Source organism: Petaurus breviceps, unplaced genomic scaffold, assembly GCF_028583685.1.
Source record: "Petaurus breviceps papuanus isolate PSGF00001 unplaced genomic scaffold, PetGlider_PUasm1.0 90919, whole genome shotgun sequence".
Lineage (NCBI taxonomy): Eukaryota > Metazoa > Chordata > Mammalia > Diprotodontia > Petauridae > Petaurus > Petaurus breviceps.
Window position 1 is genome coordinate 17,111,490 of NW_027187378.1, and position 21,946 is coordinate 17,133,435.

At 40.4% G+C, this 21,946-nt stretch overlaps 1 protein-coding gene and 1 long non-coding RNA gene across 3 annotated transcripts in view; both read right to left on the reverse strand.

Annotated features, from left to right (window-relative positions):
- Window positions 1-21,946, reverse strand: part of LOC138151932 (uncharacterized) — a 215,631-nt gene that overhangs the window by 187,953 nt on the left and 5,732 nt on the right. The gene's annotated exons all lie outside the window — the stretch shown is intronic.
- THBD (thrombomodulin) lies at window positions 11,161-15,597 on the reverse strand. The gene has a single exon (XM_069075509.1). It carries the CDS (start codon window positions 14,796-14,798, stop codon window positions 13,089-13,091), a length of 1,710 nt encoding a protein of 569 aa, XP_068931610.1. The 5' UTR covers window positions 14,799-15,597; the 3' UTR covers window positions 11,161-13,088.

Genomic DNA, 21,946 nt, shown 5'->3' on the forward strand with positions numbered 1-21,946 from the left:
ACACACACACACACACACACACACACACACACACACACACACACACAACCAGAGCTCCTGCTCTCAAGGTATCAGAATTTAAACTCCTAGGCCACCTATCAATTACCTCAGTGGAGTGAGACAGACAAACGCTTGATTAGCATGGGACAACGCAGAATTTTTGTCAGGATTACGTCTTAACTCTTGACTGTATTTTGCCAATAACATTCTACTTACAAACCTTAACCCCTTCAAAAACCTTAAAAGGCTACATAAATGTGATGGGGTTTTTTTCCCCTTCACAATAATTATTGATAGAAAGTCTATACTCAAGCTTGGCTTAGTTTACACACATTTCCCTAAGTCAGTTATCAGTTAATGGCAATTCTTTGTGACTTTGGGAATCTGACTTCGGTACTATAGGCCTGGGTTGCCTATTCTTAAAAATGAAGGTTAATGGTTCTCTAAGATCACCGTTAAGTATTATACTCTATAGTTTTATTTGTGAAGAAATTATCCACAATGATTCAGTATCTAACCTTCTTTCATTCCCTTTCTCCCACTCTCACTCCCACCCCACCCACACATGCCCTCCTCTACTGTCTAGCTAGGTTTCAGACTGCTAAAAGCCAGCCTCCTCCACAGAATATTAAGGGAAATGTCACATAAACCAGAAAGTTGCCAATTGCCAGACCATTACCCAGCTGCCCTTCTCCCACCTCTCCCACCCACACCAATAATCCATAGTCTGAAATATTTCGTGCCATGTCATGCTTCATTTTGCTAGAGAATAGTTTGCTAGAGAATATTTTCCAGTAGAGAGGTCAGAGACCTATAGTTGCGTTGGTGTTAAGAACACCCAGTGGGGAAATTCCCTCCACAGATACAGGAAAAAAAAAAAAAACATCTATAATTTTAAAGAGTTGCTTCGGACAACCTAGAGATCAAAAGATTTGATCAGATAACTAGTATATATCAAGAGGTAGCTTGAAATCAGGTCTTCCTGACCTCCTGAGACACTTTCCAGTATACCATTCTGTCTCTGATTATACTGATGGTGAAAGTCATATTGGATCTAGAAAGCACCTGAAAGGCATTTTCTAATCCAATCCCTTTATTTTACAGAGGAGGAATCTGGGGGCCCAGAGACTTAAACAAACTTACACAAGGAGGCAGGGCCAAGTTGGAACTTGGACTCCATTCTCCTAAGCCCTAGTTCAGTGATATTTCCCCCCTTTCCCAACACATGTGATCTCAGGAAACTGGAAGTAGGCCACTGGTATTTATTGACCTTCTGTAGCCATGGCATCACAGGATGAGGCTCTGGGAGGTGTTATTTAAAAGGCATGCATTTGCTAGGGAGTGAAAAGATAAATAGCCTTGGGGTGAAGGGGTTAAGTCATGGCTGTGGTTGGAGATTGGAGTAGGATGCTGGGTCCTTGCCATCGAGCTTGGGTGGGGACTTTGCCTGCAGCCTCATAGGGAAGAACACTTTCCAGGAGCTCCAATCTCCCACATGACACACACTCTGCAATTTTGTTTCACTGATAAGACATGACCAGGCATAAGCCAAGAATATTGACAACATATATCTTCAGCTGCCAAAGCCCTGGGTAACCCTGTCTGCTGCTTCTTTTTACAAGAAAAGACTTTGGATTTGATTGATTGTAAAACAGAGCACTTGCCTGTTTAAAAGTTTAAAAAAATTCTGACAAGCTTTGATAACTGAGATAGTGAAAGAATAAGAAACAAAACATTTATAGATTTTAACATTTTATTAATTACTTGTTAGATATATACATTTAATACTGTCCTGGGTTCCTCAAATAAATCAAGTTAATCTCTGAAAGTGGAATTTTTTCCCCCAATTTTGTTTTGAATTTGTGAGGCTTAGTAAATCAAAATCATTTTAAACATAGAAAACTTTTTAGACATCCCTGTTGTGAAACCCTTTTTATTTTGTTGTTTTAAGTTTTCTGTACCCATCTGTTTATACAACATAACTTCCTTGGGACTTCCCTGGGGGTAGAAACACTTTGAATGTAAACACAAAAAAGCAGAAGTAGGGGCAACTAGGTGGTTCAGTGGATAGACTGCTGGACCTGGAGTCAGGAAAACCTGAGTTCAAATCTGATCTCAGATACTTACTAGCTGTGTGCCCTTGGGCCAGTCACTTAACCCTGTTTACCTCAGTTTCCTCATCTGTAAAATGAGCTGGAGAATGAAATGGCAAACTACTCCAGTATCTTTTCCAAATGGGGTCATGAAGAGTCTGTGAAATGACTGAAGCTGAATAAGGGAGTTACAGAACTCTCTAGTCAAGTTTAAGATCATCAAGCATCTTCAAATAGTCTTGATAGTATAATGAATAAAAATTATGCTTAGAAAGTCCAACAATATTTAAGATTTAATTGCTCTGAATTTAACGAATAATTATGTAACTCTTCTTTGAGTTTCCATAGATAGCAGATCCTAGTTCCATGTGTTCCAAAGTAGAGATCATGGAAGAATGGTGAGGAAATCATGGCTGTTATGTTAGCTAAGAAGTTCTGAGTCTCCTAACTCTGGCTCCAAAACCCTACCTCCTTTGCTCCCTCTCAGAATGGTGACTGACCCAGCAACTCAAGGACTTAGGTTCAACGCTTGTGTGTGTGTGTTCGCATGCATGTGTGTGGTAATGGGATACATATACTGGAGGTGGGGGTGGGACTGACAGATGCCAGAAAAAGATACATTGCATCGGTATAGTTCATTTTGGTTAATTGGTCCACATTTTAACTTGCATTTCTTTAGAGGAAGATCAGGCTTGAATCTGTAGTGATAAAGACAGTGCTACCAAATATGAATTTTTAGAGCATTCAAAAAAAAGGAGGGTAGCTAAAAATGGAAATTTCCTTTGTTTATCTCCTTTTGAGTCTCTCAGTGTTTCTCTCCCAATAACTCTCTTTCCCTTTCTCAAAATCATATTTATCCAGCCTTTTTGACTTTCCATTCATGTATCCCATTTCTCTTCCTCATAACTCCTTACTTTTCCTCCTCTCCTAACTTTCCTTCTCTTTTCCTTTCTCCCTCCCTCCCCTCAAGTGCCCATTAGCATTGCACTGAAGAAGGCTTTTCAAATATTTGCTGGATTCAGTGAATAAAACTTAATTGCTTCCCATTCACTAAATTTTTTTTTTAAAAACTTGGTAAATTTAATATTCCACATTCCTCTTTCTAAAAATAAAGCAATACATACATGTTATGTACATGTATGTATATAGTGTGTATATATGAATATATATGCCCACATATATCTTAAATATGTTGCAGTTTATATGGAGGTGGTCCTCGATTGATTCCCCAACCCTACCCCTGTATCAATAGCCCTCAACAGGAAAAAAAAATTCCCACACTGTGTACTGACATTATTACTGGTTTGGGGTAATTTGGAGGGGGAAAAGAACTGGTTAATCATATATATTTTTTTTCATTTTTCCACTAGTTTTAGCACCATTTTCATGTAGCTTGGGTTACTGTCTCAGTTCTGCTTACTTAGACAAGAGAGAATTGCTTCTTTCCATACTTATTTTGCAAATATAATACTTTAAGATATTGTTCAATTTAAAATGATCTTTTCTCTTTCATTTCCACAACTTGCACATATACTCCCTGTTTTCTGGCTGGTGTACTCCCAAGGTGAATTTCAGAAGGTAACAGTATTGTGAGTCATGATATTTTTGAGACAGTAAAAATATGCATGCATAAATCAGGTAGACCACAGTTTCTAATGGTCACTTACATTCTATTGCTTTTTAAGAAGTAATGAGATGAAGTTGCAGTCTTCGAAAAGAAGAAAGCCCTACTTTTGTGAATAATAATTTTCACCAATGAGTAAGTTGGTTAATTTTTCTATTAAAAGAGCACATATTGCAAAATCTTAGTTCAAATGCAATTCAACTCAACTAAGACTTATTAAGCAACCCTCTTATAAGGTACTGAGCAAGATGCTGCTGATACAAAAACAATAATGAAACAGTGCTTGCCCTCCAGGGGATTACATTCTAGTCAAGAAATTAAACATCCATGTAGATAAATAAATACAAAAATGTACAAAGTAGTTCAAAATAATTTCAAAGGGAAAGGGGAACAATGCTAACTCTAGGGAGATCAGAAAAAGTTTCCTTTAGGATGCGGCACCTGGGTTGCAATTTGAAAGAAATTACTAATTCTAAGTTATAGGGGAGAAGTAAATGTATTGCAAATATAGGGGATCATCTATGCAAAGTTCCAGAGGAAAGAGATAAGATGTCATATACAGGGAATGGTGAGTAGGCCAGGGTGAAGGAACAGAGAGTCCTTGCAGGAGAATAATATGAAATAAGACTTAAAAAGTAGATTGGGCTGAGAATTTTGTATTTTATCTTATAGACAAGGAGGGAAAATACATATTAGCATCTGCAAAAAACAAACAAAAAGTTGTTGAAATGATTTGAATCATGGATATCAATACTACCACTACTTATCTCTTAGGGTTGTGAGGAAACTGATTAGCCAAAACTTAAAGTGCAACATGATTCAACCAATGAACATTTATTACATGCTTACTATGTTTCAAGCTCTGAGATAGGCCCAGGATACAAAAGTGTGAGACACAGAAGAGAAACAGTCTTGTCTTCAAGTAGTTTATAGTCTATGGAGGAGATAATGTGTACTCATATAAATATAATAAAATAGATACAAGTGGATTGAGAAGGAGGATTCTACCATTTGCATGAAAAAAGTAGCACTTACACTGAACTTTGAAGGAAACCAGGGATTTTGAGGAATGGAGGCAAAGGGAGAGTTTGTTCCAAGCATGAGAGATGGCCAGTGCAAAGACATGGAGGTGGGAAATGGAGTTCTGTGTACACAAGGAGATAACATACAAAATGCCAAGGAGAATACTTTGCATTTGCTTCTGGAGGTCCATAATAGGGAGTCACAGAATTGTTTTTTTTTTCTGAGAAGGGGAATGACATGATCAGATCTGCCTTTTAGAAACATCACTTTGGTGTTATCTTCTCCCCTCTCCTCTCTCCCCTCCCTTGTCCTCAAAGTTAGTTATATCCCTGACCACAGGGGCCTCTCTGAAGATCTTTTTGGAAGCAGCACCTCGTGGAGAGAGAGACTAAGAGAATTGCTGGTGGCCGCTTTGAATTGCCCTGGACTTTTGAGACCTGCCCCCTGAGCTGCCAAGGATTGAGGAGACATGGCTGTTTTGCTGGTACTTTGTCTGTCTGTTTTGATGTTGTTTTGCCAGATTTGTCCACTGGTGAAAGACAGTCCTTTTGTTGAAGAAGTCCTGGAACCTGGCTGTTCGCTAAGAAGCCCTGAGACTGTCCTGCAGACAGAGAGTGAATACTGTCCACTGGTGAGGGACAGTGCTGTTGTTGCAGGGGTCTGGAGACTGTCCTGCAGACAGAATGAATACTGTCCACTGGTGAGGGACAGTGCTGTTGTTGCAGGGGTCTGGGAGCCTTTCTGTTGGTTCAGAAGCCCTGAAGAAGGATTTTCTTGTTGTATGTTTACAGAAATCCTGGGAGAGGGCTTTGCTAATGTGTTCAGGGGTTCTAGGACTGTTCTACAGACAGAGGATGAATTCATGAAGGGACTGGCAATGTATCTTATGGCCTTGCTAAGCCTTGTCTCCCCAGGAACTAAGATTGCTGAGAACTTGCCTCGTGTCAAGATGAAGAAAAGACCTCCATTTGGGTATTAAGTGCTGTGCTTAAACTTGATGTAACTCTGGGGTAGATTCAATTGTGATCCAGGGGTGGGGAACTTTTGACCTTATTGTGCTCTGTGATTGACAAATGAAGGTATAGCCTAGGGCTGGAGAAGTATTTAGAACAGGGACTTTGTAATTGATTGAATGATTGGAAGATCCTGGGGTGGGGTAGTACTTGGAGATTATTTAATCACACTTAGTAAATGCTGTATTTTGAATGATGTCATGTTTTGATCTTCTCTGTTCTGGGTTTGTTACTGAATAAAATGGAGAGCACCTATGTTGGTATTCTGAACCTTGGGAAGTTGCCTTTCTTTTGGCATTACATTACAGCACTTTACAAATGCAATCTCATTTGATCCTCACAACAATCCTTGGAGATAGGTGATATTATTATCTCCCATTTACAATTGAGGAAATTGAGGCAGAGAGAGGTAAAGAGACTTGCTCAGGGTCATATGGTTAGGAAGTATCTGAGATCAGATTTGAACTCAGATATTTCTGAATTCAACCCATGATAGAATAAAGCAATGTTTCTTCTTACTTCAACAAAAGCCTTAATTTAGGACATGTATTCTATAATGCCAAAGTATAATTAGAAGCAAAATATTAGGGAATAGTATTAAGAGTGCAAACACCCTCTGGTCCAATATTTAAACTATAAGAGAGAAAGAGAAGACTTACTTCCAAAGGGAATGCAGTTCATGAAATTCTACATTTAAAAATAAAATCTTTTTTGTGAGCTCATAGGACAAAGGAATGAATGGAAGTGAGAGAGGGATTTTAGCCACAGGTCCCAGATGGAATTCTTTTCCAATAAGTCAATTTTGATAGTTGGTGGTTTCCATTTATTCTCTATAACATTTACTGGTTGCCTCATTGCTATTCAAATGGTGGAATAGCTATTATTTAACATCCTCCAGGCTCTTTTTATTTTCTTTCAGGATCATACTTTTTAAAACATAAAAAAGATCTGAATTTAGTTAAGATCCAACGGTAAAAACAGTATTTTGTTTCTCTCATGAAAGGAAACCAATTTGTTTAAAATGGCTGACCAAAAAAAAATGGAAGGCTCTACAGAAAACAAAAACAGGGTAGAGGAGGGATGTCCTAGGGAAAGAAAATGGTAGTTAAATGCTGGTGGTGGTGGTGGGTGTGTATGTGTGCATATTAAAAGCAAGTGTGTATATGTGTGTATGCATGTATATTAAAAGCAAGTGTCTGAAAAGGTCAAGTGATCTTTTAAAATCTGATCTTAAAGTTTACTTTTCAAGTCACATCTAAAGGAGGAAGGGGTGGGAAAGGCAAAACTTATACTTAGGTATTAGATTTCTTCAAAGAAAAAAAATATATCATTTCATTCCTGGTTACATGTTCTTTTTTTAGCAAGGTAGGTAGAAATATTTTTATCCTAATTCATATATGGAGGAAATGGAAACCCTGGCAAATGAGAACTCACAGATACTTTACACCTACTCTTTTAACTCACAGATTCTCTAGATACCTAGAACAAGTCCTTACTACCCACTGCCTCCTCTTCCTTCTTAGGCAATCTGGGGAGGTATTTTGAAAATTAAGCCAACTGACCTATCACCTGATAGTGGAGATACTGATTGGGGAAAAAAAAAACCCACCACCAACAAGAAACCTACTTGCTCTGGAAATAACTATATTCACTCACTTATTTTGTCTTTAACTTCCTTCAAGTCAACAAAGATTCATTAAGTGCTTATTATGTGGCCGGCATTTTGCTAAACCCTGGGGTGCTGAGATCCTTGTCTTTTAGAAAGTAGGATTTGTTTTTGACAGGCCTCTTAAGGATTGTTCAGTTTTCATTAGTAAAAAGCTGAAAGCTTGATAAGAGCTGTAGAAGAGGTTTCATTTGTGGTTAATTAAAAACTGTTTTCTAATAAGAAGTGGGAAAGGAAGGGAAGGTTCTACCTTACTCCAATTAATGTAATCACAGAAGACACAGGTGAAATGAGATAACATAACATATGTTGAACACTTTGTAAAACTTTTTTTTGCTTTTCTTTTTTTTTGAGGGAAAGGCTGGAAGATTGGGATTAAGTGACTTGCCCAAGGTCACACTGCTAGTAAGTGTTAAGTGTCTGAGGCCAAATTTGGACTCAGGTCTTCCGGACTCCAGGGCCGGTGCTCTATTCACTGTGCCACCTAGTCGTCCCCACTTTGTAAAACTTAATGTACTATATAAGTGCTAGCCATAATTATTATGAGGAAACAAATGTATCACTCTTTGCAAATGATATGATGGTATATTTAGAGAAGCCTAGAGCATCACCTAAAAAATTACTTGAAATAATGAACAATTTTAGCAAAGATGCAGGATATAAGATAAATCCATATAAATCATTAGCATTTCTTTATATGATTAATAAAGCCCAGTAGCAAGAGATAGAGAAACTCTATTTAAAATAGTTGTAAATAATATAAAATACTTAGGAGTCTACCTGCCAAGACAAATTCAGGAACTATATTAACACAATTACAAAACACTTTTCACACAAATAAAGTCAGATCTAAACAACTGGGAAAATATCAGTTGTTGATGGGCAGATCTGACCCCTTTATTGCAACTTTTTCCCTACTTGAGGCCTCCCTAAATTTCAGTTTTGACTGCCACACTAACTAGTTATGTGACCTTGTGCAAATCATTCCATGTCTGATCCTTACAATTTCCTATGAGATGTAAGCCTATATGACCTCTAAGCTCCTATAGTCCTAAATACTTTGATAGCTTAGGTAGAGAAGCTGCATTGCAAGATGAAACTTGTAGAATTACATGGACCTGTGGAATACGTTAACAATCCTTCATGATTTTATGGTGAAGAAGAACTACAGAATCAATTGTCTTTGGCTTTTAAAATGTTCAAAGGTCAAAGTGCAAAAATGCAAAGGTCAAAGGTGAAGGGGATGTGCTCCAAGAAGAAAAGAAAGGAATAAAAAATTGAGGAATAAGATAGCAACAACAATAAGAATAAATGAATAAAACATCTTTAATTTAATGAAATTTTAAAAACTTTCATACTAAAAATATGCTATTATTTTGTGTATTTTTCAGAAGTATAATGTATGTATGTGTATATACATTTTATACATATATATTTATATGTGTTTGTGTGTGTTAAATTTCATGTGAAATGAATTTCATGTCAAGATTGTGGATATTACTTATTGTCAGTCTATGTTCATGTCAGGACAATACCCTGGGCCCACTGACTGGTGGTTATGAAACCTGCCCTGATTTTCCTTAATCTGGCTCATAACTCACTACTGACTGACTTGTCAGCTTAGTCAATAGGCCTGTACCATGCTGAGCAGATGTTACCAGGCTGTTTTGATAGGGCAAATCAAACATCCCTGGAGGAGAGAATTCTAGAACTAGAAATGAAAGAGTAACACTTTAAAATTGTGCCTCTGGCCCTACTTAGCTTAGCTTTTAGGTTGCTACATTGAAAAATTCCTACCAACACAGACAGTAAGTTGTCAATTGCTTAAAAGATAAGTCCCAGGAATTGTTCAGGCCCATAAAGCTTAAATGACCATTCCAAGGTCATACAGCTAGTGTCAGAGGTGGGATTTGAATTTAGGCCTTAACTGAGTCCCCCCACATTCTTCTATATGCTAAGTTGCCTGTCACATTACTGACCTCCAAAGTCAGCAAACTTTAATGAGATAAAATAATAATAACAGGCATTGTTATAGGAAGATTTTCAAAATGCTTTCAGATAAAGTGCCACTTGATACAATATCCTTGGGAGGTGGGCTCCACAACAGCTGTTATCCTTATATTTCAAAGAGTATATTTCAAAGCCTCAGAGAGGCTGTGACTTCCCTAATATTGCTTAGCTAGTGTACATCAGAGCCAGGTCTAGAAAAAAAGGTTTTTTGACTCCTGGTTCATTGTTCTTTTCATTAGAGCAGTTGTTGTCCAACGTTTTTGCTCCTGGTTTTAAGGAGTCTAAGCACAGCTCTGGAGTCAAGAGACTTGTACATAGTTATACAATTGAAGAGATAAGTTCCATAGAATTCAAGACTCATCTAGAGAAATTCAACTATGAGCCATAAAGTAGGGGGCTGGTAAATGTTTAACAAACTGGCCATCCAGAAATTTTTTTAAAAAGCATGTAGAAAGAATTCAACTTTTAAGTTTATTTTGTATTATTAGCAGCACTTTATCACTTTAATCAACAAGACAATAAATCAAACCCTGCTTTATAGTGTTTACTAATTTCTGAGGTATAAGTGCTCACATTGAAAAGGTAACAATCTGCTCTCTTCACAGAGCTGGTTCCAGGAAGACACATTCTTTGAGAACCACTGCCCTACACACAGCATGATAACTTCAGTGTTTTTCTCTGATGCACAATGTTCCGATGATCCCTGGGAGAAGGGGAGAGGAAGGCTTTCTGTGTCTGGCTATGACCTACATCAATCTCAATTTCATTTTTATGACTGATATAACATGATTTTGCTATCACCTTTTTGTCTATACCTGGGAATGCAATTTTTGGCACAGCTCCCTGAATTCTATGTTAGCTCCACCTGGGATTACTTTACCTAAAACCTCAGACTGATTCTAGTCCGTTCTAAAACTCAGTTGAAACGAGAACATTCAGTCAGCTATTTAGACGATTAAAAAGTGTATGGATATTGGACGAAACGTTTCCATTTCCATCTGAATGCCCTTCTGTAATGTCTTTAAAAGATCACTTATTAGCTCAACTGATTGGTAATGGATGGAGAGAGCACTGAATAGATGGCATTTTTTAAAAATGTAGATTATATTTTAAAATACATTGTTAATAAGATCTTGGAATGTGGTCAAGGAGTTTTTACTTGAATAGGGACCCTAGAATGAGGCTCTCAAATAGACTTTTTTGACAAAGAATGCCTGGGCATTTCATCTAATCAAGGCCTAGCTTTTCCTTAGCTAATACAGCAGAGTTGGCCAAAACTTACTCTCAGGGACATGGAAAGTATTGTTTGTGAAGTATACCAGAGATATCCTCAGTCTAACTATACTTTCTGATACTTTCTGCCAAGTAATCTTCCTACACAATAATAAAAAATCCATACGTACAATGTCCTATGATATAAAAGTAACTTTGGCCACAGAAAGTCATAAATTATTTGTGGGGCATGTGTAGGAAGTATCAAATAAATTCTTTCTATGTTTTGTGACAGAACAAGACAGTTATTTTGTTAGGTATAAGGTTCCCACCTTGGAAAGAATCTTTGAAAGAAAATAAAGCTGTTTTAACTGGGTTACACCATAGGCTGTATTGTTTTCTGAACCATGCTCTCTTGTATACTGTCTCATCGTGTGTATGCAGCACTCAAGAAACATGTTAAAAATAAAAATAAATGGATGTTAAAAACTTAAGACAAATAAATAATCCAAGATCATGTTATCATAAACAGTTGTAAAATGTTTATTTCCTACAAGTGAAATCAGGAGCCAGGCTTTTGCCTGTACTCTATTTTTTATTTCCAATAAATAAATAACTATTTACAAATGTGCCAAGTTTACAAAACAGTAGAGAAAAACTTTACTGTGAAAAAAAAAGTACTTTGCATAATAAGTTTGCTCTTTTTCAAAAGCTGAAGAACAATTTCATCAACCTAGCTTGACTGGACCAAAAAAACATTCTCCAACCTGGCATAGCAGTCTCAAGTTATATGTACCTGGTCATTTCTATAAGAAAAAAAAACAGCCTAGCAAATAAAACATTCTCACCTTCTTTAAAATAAAGCCCCAGACTTGACTCATTATTTCTTCCTTATTGACCCCTGTTTGAGAACTTCCAGAGATTTAGAACTTGGGTCTACAGAGGTGATTTGAAATGGTTAAATATAATCCTCCTGGGAGGCTGATCAATGAAGGCTTCTATTTTTGATGATCTAGGCTCTCCCCTGACTCTCCCTTCTCACCCCACCCCCCCTTAAAAATATTTTCTGTCAACAGCAGGGCTTAGTAGTTTCTTTGTCAATGTTTTCACCTGCTGACAAATGCCCTCAGCTCTGTCTTTGCCTCTACAGAGATATACTATAAAAATGGTACATTCAGCTCCAACTTTCCTAAGCCCAAATCCAGCGCTGATACTGTTCTTCCTTGCATTCTCACATCAGTTTTATCATGTTAGAGCAACCCTCTCAGCATTTTCACCATCATACTAAGGCAAAAGATAATGGGCAAAGAACATCAGACAATGATGTCGACTTTCCAATTCAATCATACACCAGAATCCTAAAACAAGATAAATACGGTGAGATTTTGATTTATTTCTGTTCCAATCCAGCAAAGTGACTTAATACCTTGTTCATATTAACTTTACTGAACCTATGCTGTCCATGTAAGTCAATGATTTGAGTAACAATTTACAAAAATTTGTAAGAAAAAAATCCTATTTGCCCCCTATGGATATTTACTTATTTATTTGGCCAAGACTTACAGCCTGAGCGGAGAGAAATAAAAGTAGGGTTCTTTATGAAAGGACAGAAAGGCATCCTGTTTGAAGACTGAAGTTTTTGAGGTAAAAGTTATCCTTGCTCTCAGTAGGTGAGGGAGGGTTGGCAAAGGGTAGGGGATATTTGAACAAATGGGAGTCTTGATTTCACATTTGTGAGAGCTACAGATAATATAAATTCACAGAGAAAGCTTAAAGTCATATGATAAAGTAGATTTTTCTAATACCCTAAAAGGAACTCCCACCCCTGTTTGAGACCTATAAAGAGACAGCTAGAGAGGTCTTTCTTACAAAAAAAAAAAAAGAAAGAAAGGAAAGAAAAGAAAAAAAAGAAACAGAAAAGGAAAGTATCTTAGATACTTAAAAAAAAATAAATATTCTTATCACCACCAAGGAATTCCAAACTCATCCCAATTCAGCCGAAAGTGGCTTATTTGGGGTTACAGATGGTTGAAGCTTCTGAATTATGGTCAGAAGTCACTTGGTAATCTGTATATTAACACTTTACAATATTCCCCGTGATGATCAGAGAGTTTACCATGGCTGTTCACTGTTATGATTCTTTACAAATTACTCCCTAAATATGGCTCCCGTAAACCCACTGATTAATCCTTATATCTGGGAAAGAAACTTCTGGCAATAATGTCTCCCCAGATCTGGGAAAAAAAAAAAAAGCTAAGGTGCTGTGTGTTGGGAGAGTAAAGTGGCAGAGACCAGAGGACTGAGAGTGGAGAAGAGAAGGGATTAAGTCGTTATTAATAGCATCAAACTCATCTGTGTCAGTCAGCTCCCCTCAGCTCTGCACTGGGACTGAAGCTGTCCGTGGGCCCTTGGTCCTGGATGCTTGAGGGGCGCTTAAGCCAACTCGTTTAGAGTTTCTGAGGGACTGACTCCGTGCGCACCTGCTGCAAAATCTCTTCCTTGGCGGGGCCTGCGCATTTGTAATCCAGAGCAGCCCGGGCTGCGCACTGCTTTTTCCTCAAGTGGCAGCCGATGGCGAGGAGCACTGTGACAATGGATAAGATGCTGATGGCGATCCCGATGAACACAACCGAAGGGGCGGGTCCTTCGGCGGGTGGGGAAGAGGTGGTGTCTGGAGTCTCGGTGAATGGGGGTTCCCCCGAGCCATCATCAACCGGCGCGGGTTCTTCGGAAATACACTCCTGGCCTGTCTTGCTGAGTTTATACTTGGGCCCACAGATGCACTGGAAGCTGCCCGGCAGGTTGATGCATTCACCACCATTGCATTCCCCTGCTGCACAATCATCTATGTCACTGCACATCTGGTTCTCGTCCAAAATATAGCCCTCTGGGCACTTGCAGTCGTCTGCATTGTAGGGGTTGCATTTGGCTGGGCATGCAGTGGTGTTGCAGAACAGCATGCACCTGTCGGGCTGGTCTGGAAAGGGCACGAAGCCTTCTTCGCAGGTGCAGCGGTAGGTGCCCCCCTCCAAAGGTAAACACTTATGCTCACATTTGATACCGAAGCAAGGGTCGAGCAGTTCCACACACTCCCCATCTAGCATCTCGAAGCCCGGGTTACACTCGCATTTGAAGGCACCCTTCGTGTTAACGCACTTCTGCGGGCAAGGATTAGGCTCCAATGCACAGTCGTCGACGTCTACGCAACTGTGCCCGTCGTCGCCCACGTAGTAACCCGAATCACACATGCAAGTGTAGCCGCCTGGAACGTCTGGATTGAGTTGGCATTGCTGCTGACAAAGATTATGGGGGCACGTGTCTCCCTTAGTCTGGCAGGAGCGCAGGTCGGCCTCCGAAAGTGTCCCTTGCGAGCAAAAACACTCAGGGTTCCCGCTGTCCTGGTTGCAGGTCTGCGAGCAGCCCCCCTTATCCACTCGGCAGTCCCAGGGGCCTAAGCTTTCCTTGCCCCAGCGCGGGGTCTCCTCGACCTTCATACAAACAAGGTCCAAACCAAGAGGCACCACCAAGGCGTGGCTATTGAGGGGCAGCGCCTGAAAGTCAGCTCCCTTTCCCCCGAAAGGGGTACTGTAGGTGACACTGGCATCGATACCGGACTCCAGATTGAGGGGCTTGCAGGATCCGGCGTAGTTATACTCGCAAAGAAAACCCTCGGTGGCCAAGTCACATGAATGCTCCTCCCAGACCAGTTCCACTGAGCCAGAGGCAGAATCCCCGGAGACCACAACACATTGGTGACCGCAGAGGGCGCCACCGCTACTGTGCTTCCAGTTACTGTAGCTGGTGCTGTTATCGCCCGTGACCCACCTGAACCCACGCAGCTGACCCTCCTGCTCGTGGCTGCAGTTCCGCCCAAGCTGCAGCCCGATCCAAAGACGACCGTCTGGGGGTGAGATTTCAGGGGCTCCCAGAGCCAGTAGAGAGATGACATCCGCGGCCACTGAAGAGCGCACGGTCATCAAGTGGCCCCCGAGCTGCTGACAGACCTGGTTCGCCCCAGTAAACTTCTCTGGTTTCCAGAAAACGGCATAGCAGTCGTCTTCAATGCACTGGCTGCCTCCAGGCTGCGGGACTGCGGAGGCTGGGAGCCCCAGTTTAGCCAGAGTCAGAATAGAGAGGAGCAGGAGCAGGAGAGGCATAATTCTCTCAGGCCAGCTGTCACCGAGGAAGGAGAAGTGGGGGAGGTTGCGAAAAGAGGGAAGTGAAATCGACTGCGATTTCTCCTGCTTCCCTGGGTTCTGGTATCTTGCCCTGACTTGTTCTGGGATAGAAAGGGAGAGTAGGTCTCTTCTTGTTGATACTTTCTCTGCTCTATGCAGTGACCATCCGATCCCAGCCTAGGGAAGTTTCTGTCATGCCTGAAAGTTGATGCCCAAGTTTTTATAAGTGCTCAGCCCTCCCTTGCAATTCGGGAAAGGAAGGAAGTGCCTGGTGGGACGGGCTGATGCTGCATTCTCTGATTATTGTGTTACCAAAACGCTGCGATCACCTCGCTCTATGAGTAAAGTACAGTCATAGAAATTGCTGAGCGCTGCGGAGGCCAAAGAGGGTGAATTGGGTGGGGTGGGGTAATTGGGGTGTGTGGGGGCCAGAGTGGAGGGCATAGACAGAGGAAAGTTTTACAAAGTAAACAATGTAACGGTCTCCATCTCCCAGACAATAAGACCACCCCACAGGGTAATGCCTGCAGATATTTTCCCATTTTTAAAAACAGAAACAACACAGACAACCACTACTCCTTATTCTTAAGTTGTTGGCAGGGAGAGGTTATCGTTACTACACAGTGTAGCCAGAATTCCTGAGTGCGAATTTTAGTGGAGAAAAATTGTAGCCTAAAAAATACCACCACAACCACCCCGGCTCCCCCCAAGGTTGAATGAAGGAATACTAGGTTTTAGAAGGACGACTGATCTCTGAACAGGGGGGCCTGGCAGAGCTTGGTGAAAGAAATTTCCTCTGGTTAAGTGGAGGGGGAAAAAAGGAAAAGAAAGGAGTTATTTTATTTTAATGACTTTGAGTCTAGAAGGTAAATGCCCAATTCGGGAGACTTCTGTTACCCTTCTGAAAGGCATCAGAAAATTTCCTCGTCAGGTTAAGGAGTTCCTTCCTCTAGGGAAAACGTAAGGAGTTCTCTCTGTCTGTTCTAGAAGTTCTGATTAGAGTATACGTTTCTATTGGAATTGTTTGCTCCTCAGAACACTGGAGAAGAATATCCAAGTGCCTGCTGTAGACTGCACACAATGTCGGAGACACAAAGAAGTATAAGAGAAGGTATCCTTCATCTTGAAGAGCTTACAATCTGGCTGAGGAGTCTGGAGAGCAGTTCTGATTACAGTCAGGCAGCGACCACTTACTTAAGTGGCAGGCACAGTGCTAAACACGTGGGATACAAAGAAAGGCAGACACAGGGTCCCTGCTCTCTAGGAACTCACGTTCTAATGGAAGAAGACAATGTGCAAAGATAGACAGACAGATAGATATTTACATACATACACACGAGTTTCAGATGGTTAAAATTTTAAATAAATGGATGAACCAACCAACTAGCCAAAGACGAGCTATCTACCAAGTGGATCATGGATAATGTAGATAAATGGGGGTGGGGGTGGGGAAAGAAAGGGAGGACTGGTGGTGACTGAGGAGGCTGGAAAACTTTTCACTGAAAACTGGGATACTCGGGAAAGCTTCAAAGAAAGGATGAGTTGTCCATGGCTTTCATCCTTATAACTTTAGTTAACCCACAATTCTGTGTAAGACATGGAACCAAACAACCAAAAACAAACTAAAGGAAAAAAACCAAAAAGCTGCATAGAGGAGTATTTTTTTTTTCTTTATTTGGGGACTCCCGTCCGGCGTTGGTCCACTTTAAAACACCACGAGGGGGTGCTGTTGAACTCTACCAAATGCCCTCAAGGCAAAGTGCTTGGGCGTACTTCTTCCAGAGTTTGGACCCCGCCTAGGTCCGGGGTTTTGTGGAGCACCCGACCCTTAACAGGAACCGACAGATCTGTGGAAGTCGTTTCTTGGCTGCGGTGTGTAGGTGTTTCGCTATTATCCTACCTCCAGGCTAGGCCGGTGAAGCAATCCTAGAGTTTAAATACAACTTTTAGGCGAATAAGAGAGCTTCCTCACGTGGAAAACAGTTGTGCTCAGAGTTTTGGAAGTCGGGCTCCCTGACTGTAAGGGGTGGGGATGGGAAGGCTGGTCCTTGGAGCCGAACAGAACAAAATTTAAGCACTAACTGGGAGTCAGAAGGAATAAATATCAAAAGAGTGGGGGGATGGGACGGGGAAGTGATGCTGCCTCCCTACTGTCTGTTTATTTTTATTTTTTCCCCCCAAGGGATGATGCACAATCAGAACTTTCACAGAAGCCCAAAGCAACATGGTAGAGCTGAGCACAACACCGCTTCTCAGGGCTCTGAAATGATTTGCTCCCCTCCCAGGTCCACTAGATGGGAGAAGCTTGCATAGCCTTCCGAAGGGCAGTGTAGATCTTGTGTTCCCATTCCCTCTCCCCGAAGTAAGTGTTCGAAACTCCAGTTCCAGGCCGCTCTACCCAAAAATTGAGCGTAGTTTATCCTAGGGTACAAAAAATGGCTAGTATGTAAACAGCAATTTTATATATACTGTTTTATTTTATCTTCACAACAATTTTGGGGAGAGGTGCTACTATTATTCCCATTTTGCGGATAAGGAAATAGGTTGAGGTTAAGTTAAATGACATGCACAGGGTCACACAACTAAGTGTCCATTTTGAGCACTTCTTTACGCAAGGTCCAGTATTCTGTTCATTGCGACACCTACTGCCTCCTAAGGTACCCCCAAAAATGTAAGAATGGTATAGCATCGATTGAAAGTTTATCACCGGTATGTAAGTGCGAATCTCTCTTTTCCTCCCCGCCCCCAAAATCTCCGAGGTTAGGTGGGATAAGGAATAGCATATTAAGCACTGTGACTCTGCATTCGTCATCTGGGTCACCCCCTCCCGTAATAACAAGAAAGGTCACTCCTCTCCACCCACAGATTATCCGGAACTGTGCATGTCATCTGGAAGGAGACCCCAGTTAGTCTACTGGAGTCAGTCCTGGCTTCTGCATCAGCAGGACATGTATTCCAGCTCAGAGAAAATAGTGTCAGGAAAAAGAAGGGTAGGATGTAACTAAATCTGGCAGACCTTTTCTGAAGGGGGGAGGGGAGTTCAGGGAACTGTCAGCCTACCAGGCCAGTAAGTCATCTTCCTGGGAAACTGCAGCTTGGAGCTCTGTGAGAACATCAGGTTGGCTACAGGGGAGGTTAGAATAAAAGATTATTGGATCTGGATAAGGTCTGGGACAAGCCCCTCATTTTACAAATGATAAAAGTCCGAGGGAGATTGATTGAATTTGCTTAGGTAGCACAGATGATTAGCAGCAAAACAAAAAAGTCTAGTAACTGGGTCTCTGGAATCCAGGGCTCTTTCTGTTGCTAAATGAATGAAATGGATCTTCAATCTTATGATCAAGGGTTTAGAAGCAGGAATAACGATCAGCTCTCATCTGGTCCATTCCCCTTCATTTTCTAGATGAGGAAACTATGACCAGAGAGATTAAATGATTTACCTTACCTCAGAGAGGTTAGTAAAAAGGTCCTCTGATACCTTCCCCCATTTTTATTGCCTCCATTCTCTCAAAATTTTAAATAATTTTGCACACCATTGCCAGATTAAAGTGCTCCCAGGCTGGATTCTTGTGATGGGAGGGGGGCCCATGAACTCAGTCATTCCCTTTCCTATCACCACAGTTTCTCCATGCTATTCCCTCTTCTTTCTTGTGCTTTTTTTTTAGTGGAAGGTAAGCTCCACAAGAGAAAAACACTGTTTCATTTTTATCTTGGCATTTCTCATGCTTAACACAGTGCCTGGCATATAGTCTGCACTTGCTAAATGTTTATTGAACTGAATTGTTGGAATGCTCTCCCTCAACTTTTACTACTTTTTTTTACTGCTCCTTCAACATCCAGATCAAATGCCACCACCTCCTCAATGAAGCCTCCCTAGTTCATTCAGTCAGAAGTGGCCCTTTTCTGCTTAAAGGTGTTAAAGTGATTTTTATTTTGTTTTGTTTTTTGGAAAGGGGAGAATTAGAACCAGAAACAAGCTGGAGTTATAAGTCTGAGACTCCTAACATTTAGCTGTATGACTGTGGACAAGTCACATGAACTTTTTTTTTCATAAAAAATCTCTAGTTTTGCCAATGAGTGACCTCAATTGATCAATTGTAACATATTTCAAACTCATAAATGTTAATAGATAGTCTTTGAGAGTTGTAACAGTTAGCCTGAAGATGAACCTCTCAGAACTTAGCTAGGTTGGACTACAGACCCTATTGGTCATCATATTAGAATCTTTTCTGCCTTGGTTAGGAGTAATTAGAGCTTATACACTGATGGCATAGACATTGGCAACCTAGTGTCACCTCCATAAGGGTGTCAGAACAGGATTTCAGTATAGGGACTCAACTATACTGAACCAAAGATTGTGATCCTTGTGATGATTACTTCACTAAGTTGTGGTGGTGGTGGTGTGCTTTGTAAACTTTAAAGCTGTATAAATATGAATCATTCTTATACTGTATTACAAGTCACTTGAATTATTTTTCTTATCTTTTCTGCTGAGATATAAGCTTCTAGGGTCAGGATTATATATCTCAACACACATAAAGCAGTGGCTTGTATATATTCCATAATCAAATGCACCTATGATCTCATAAGTTTGGAAGCTTCCTCCAAAGATGTAGATAGAAACCCATTCTGGGTATTTCTTGTCTCATGTCCTACCATCAGTTCAACAGAAGGGACCCACCCAATCTGCTGGAGGCTTTCTTCAATGTCTTCTGATAGTATAAGTGGAACACTCTGAGTGTCTACCTTCATCCCTCATTCTTGCCATCTGACCACTCAATTCCTTGATGATATCTTTTGCTTCTGTTCTTGTTCTTACTTGTTATGTATGGCACACCATGTACCTCTTCACTGTCCTCTGTATGATATTTATTTTTGGTTCTTCTGAGAGTGATGAATTATATGTCTCCCTACCATGCAGAGACACTGGTACAATGGTGATATTTTTCTTCTGCTTTTTTTTTGGAGGGGGAAGGCAGGACAATTGGGGTTAAGTGATTTGCCCAAGGTCACATGGCTTGGTTTTTGTGTTAAATGTTTGAGGTCAGATTTGAACTCAGATCCTCCTGACTCCAGGGCCAGTACTCTATTCAGTGTGCCACCTAGCCACCCCTGATATATTTTCTTAAGAAAAAAAAAAGTTTGCAGTTATCTAGATGCAACCCATTGCACTTGCTTCCTCCTCTTCATCTTTGGTTCCAACTCATTGTTTATCTGGCTCAGTTATATATACAAATGAACAAGCTCTATAGAGTGTCCATCTGAATGCATATTATAATCTAGGCAATAAACATTTTTCAGCCACTTGGGTCTTTCCTCTGTGGATGGTTAAGCCAAAGTCCTTTGAGCGATTGCAGATCTCTTGCTGACTCTCTACACTGTTCTTAGGCTTAACACAATCAGTACAATGTCTTCTCTAACCAGGAACATCCCTGAAGGCACAAACCCTCTTCATGGAAACTCTCTTCAACTTGAATTCTTCTATTGTCTTTCCTCTGTTATGATGATGAATACCTCTGGCATGCAGACATCTCTATTTTTTGTGCTTTTTCTGGTATTGATTATTAGAGAGTCATTGTATTCAATGTTATATCAGTTCTTGTGCTTTTTAAGGACTTTTGAATCATTTTGATGCATATATATAAAACACTTTATTGGGGGAAAAACTTAAGTTGATATTTTATTCTACTAAATCACACTACTAAATTAAAATGAATAAAAAATATATAGTGAGATTTTTTTTTGCTTTTTTGGAGAGGGGAAGGTAGGGCAATTGGGGTTAGGTGACTTGCCCAAGGTCTCATGGCTAGTTTTGTGTTGTGTCTGAGGCCAGATTTGAACTCAAGTCCACCTGACTCCAGGGCTGGTGGTCTCTTCACTCCACCACCTAGCCATCCCTGAGATTTCCTATTTCTTTTAGGAAACTATGAAAAGGTTCCAAAAAAAGTAGTACATTATTGAGTATCACATGTAGAAAGCCTGCTTACTTGTTCTCTTCTAATGTCTTCAAGAATATTGTTGATTTATATATGGATGATTCATGAAAATTTTCTATAATAGTCATGTGGTAATTATTGTTATTCTCTTGGTTGCCTTTTTCAGTATTAATGAATTCTAAGATTTGTTTCCATATCTATCCTATCATCTCCTCTTCTTCCAGTTACTTCAATACACCTTATATTAGTGAGAGTGACTACAACTGTGATTTCATTGGTCTAGGGAACTCCCAGGTGAGGAAACCTCAATGCAGATCAGAACCTTTACTTCAACTTAGGGTGTGATTGAGCCAGGTGCCTAGAGTTCTCAAAGGAGAAATGATTATCAGGATCACATATCCAGTATATTGCCAAGATGGGACTTGAAACCAGATCTACCTGGCCTGGCCACACTGACTCTCTGAAAGGCATGTGCCTTTTTTCTGTAGGGAGATGAGGCCAATCAATGAAGTTATGGAATTTAATGGATAGATAATAGATAATAAGGCTAGAAATAAATTATAACAAAGTATAATTTGTCATATCTTTGTGATGTATCAAGTCACTTACACAAGGCTGATGGAACTAGGAGTTCACTAACCATTAACTCTATCCTCAGTGACCCTTTAAAAAGCAAGAAACTCTATGGGATGAGTTGAACTAGGAGACAGCTCTAAAGAATCTGAGCCTTCTGAGTTTAGAAGAGAAAATGCTATGAACAAACTTAGTTCTTAAGAAGAACTGCCTTTCTCATTTCTGGGATGAAAGGAATTTCACTCTTCTCTAATCCACATTGATAACAGTATCTTACAACAGAACTATTAATGGAACAGAACCGTAGGAAACACTGTACCTTCCAGGGAGAAGACCCAGTAAGGCAAGGCAAGAGACCAAAGGAGTGTTATGAGCTGCAAAAATTACCGTTTGGCTGTTGGGTGATCGAAGGACTAAGGAATCCAGCCAAACCACCTGCCCAGTAGATGCTGGTCTCAGAGGCAGCAGCATAAGGACACCATGAGAAAGCAAAGGGTAACAGGACCCTGATGTGCAGGAAGGGCATTTTCTGGACCAGGTATGTCCCATAAACATGCTCTTCTCCACTTGTCTACTCTATGGGTATGTTCATTCTTCTCACAGATGCTGTGTATATTT

Excerpts from the sequence above, each read along its gene's own strand:
- THBD (XM_069075509.1), bottom strand. The coding sequence starts at position 14,798 with ATGCCTCTCCTGCTCCTGCTCCTCTCTATTCTGACTCTGGCTAAACTG.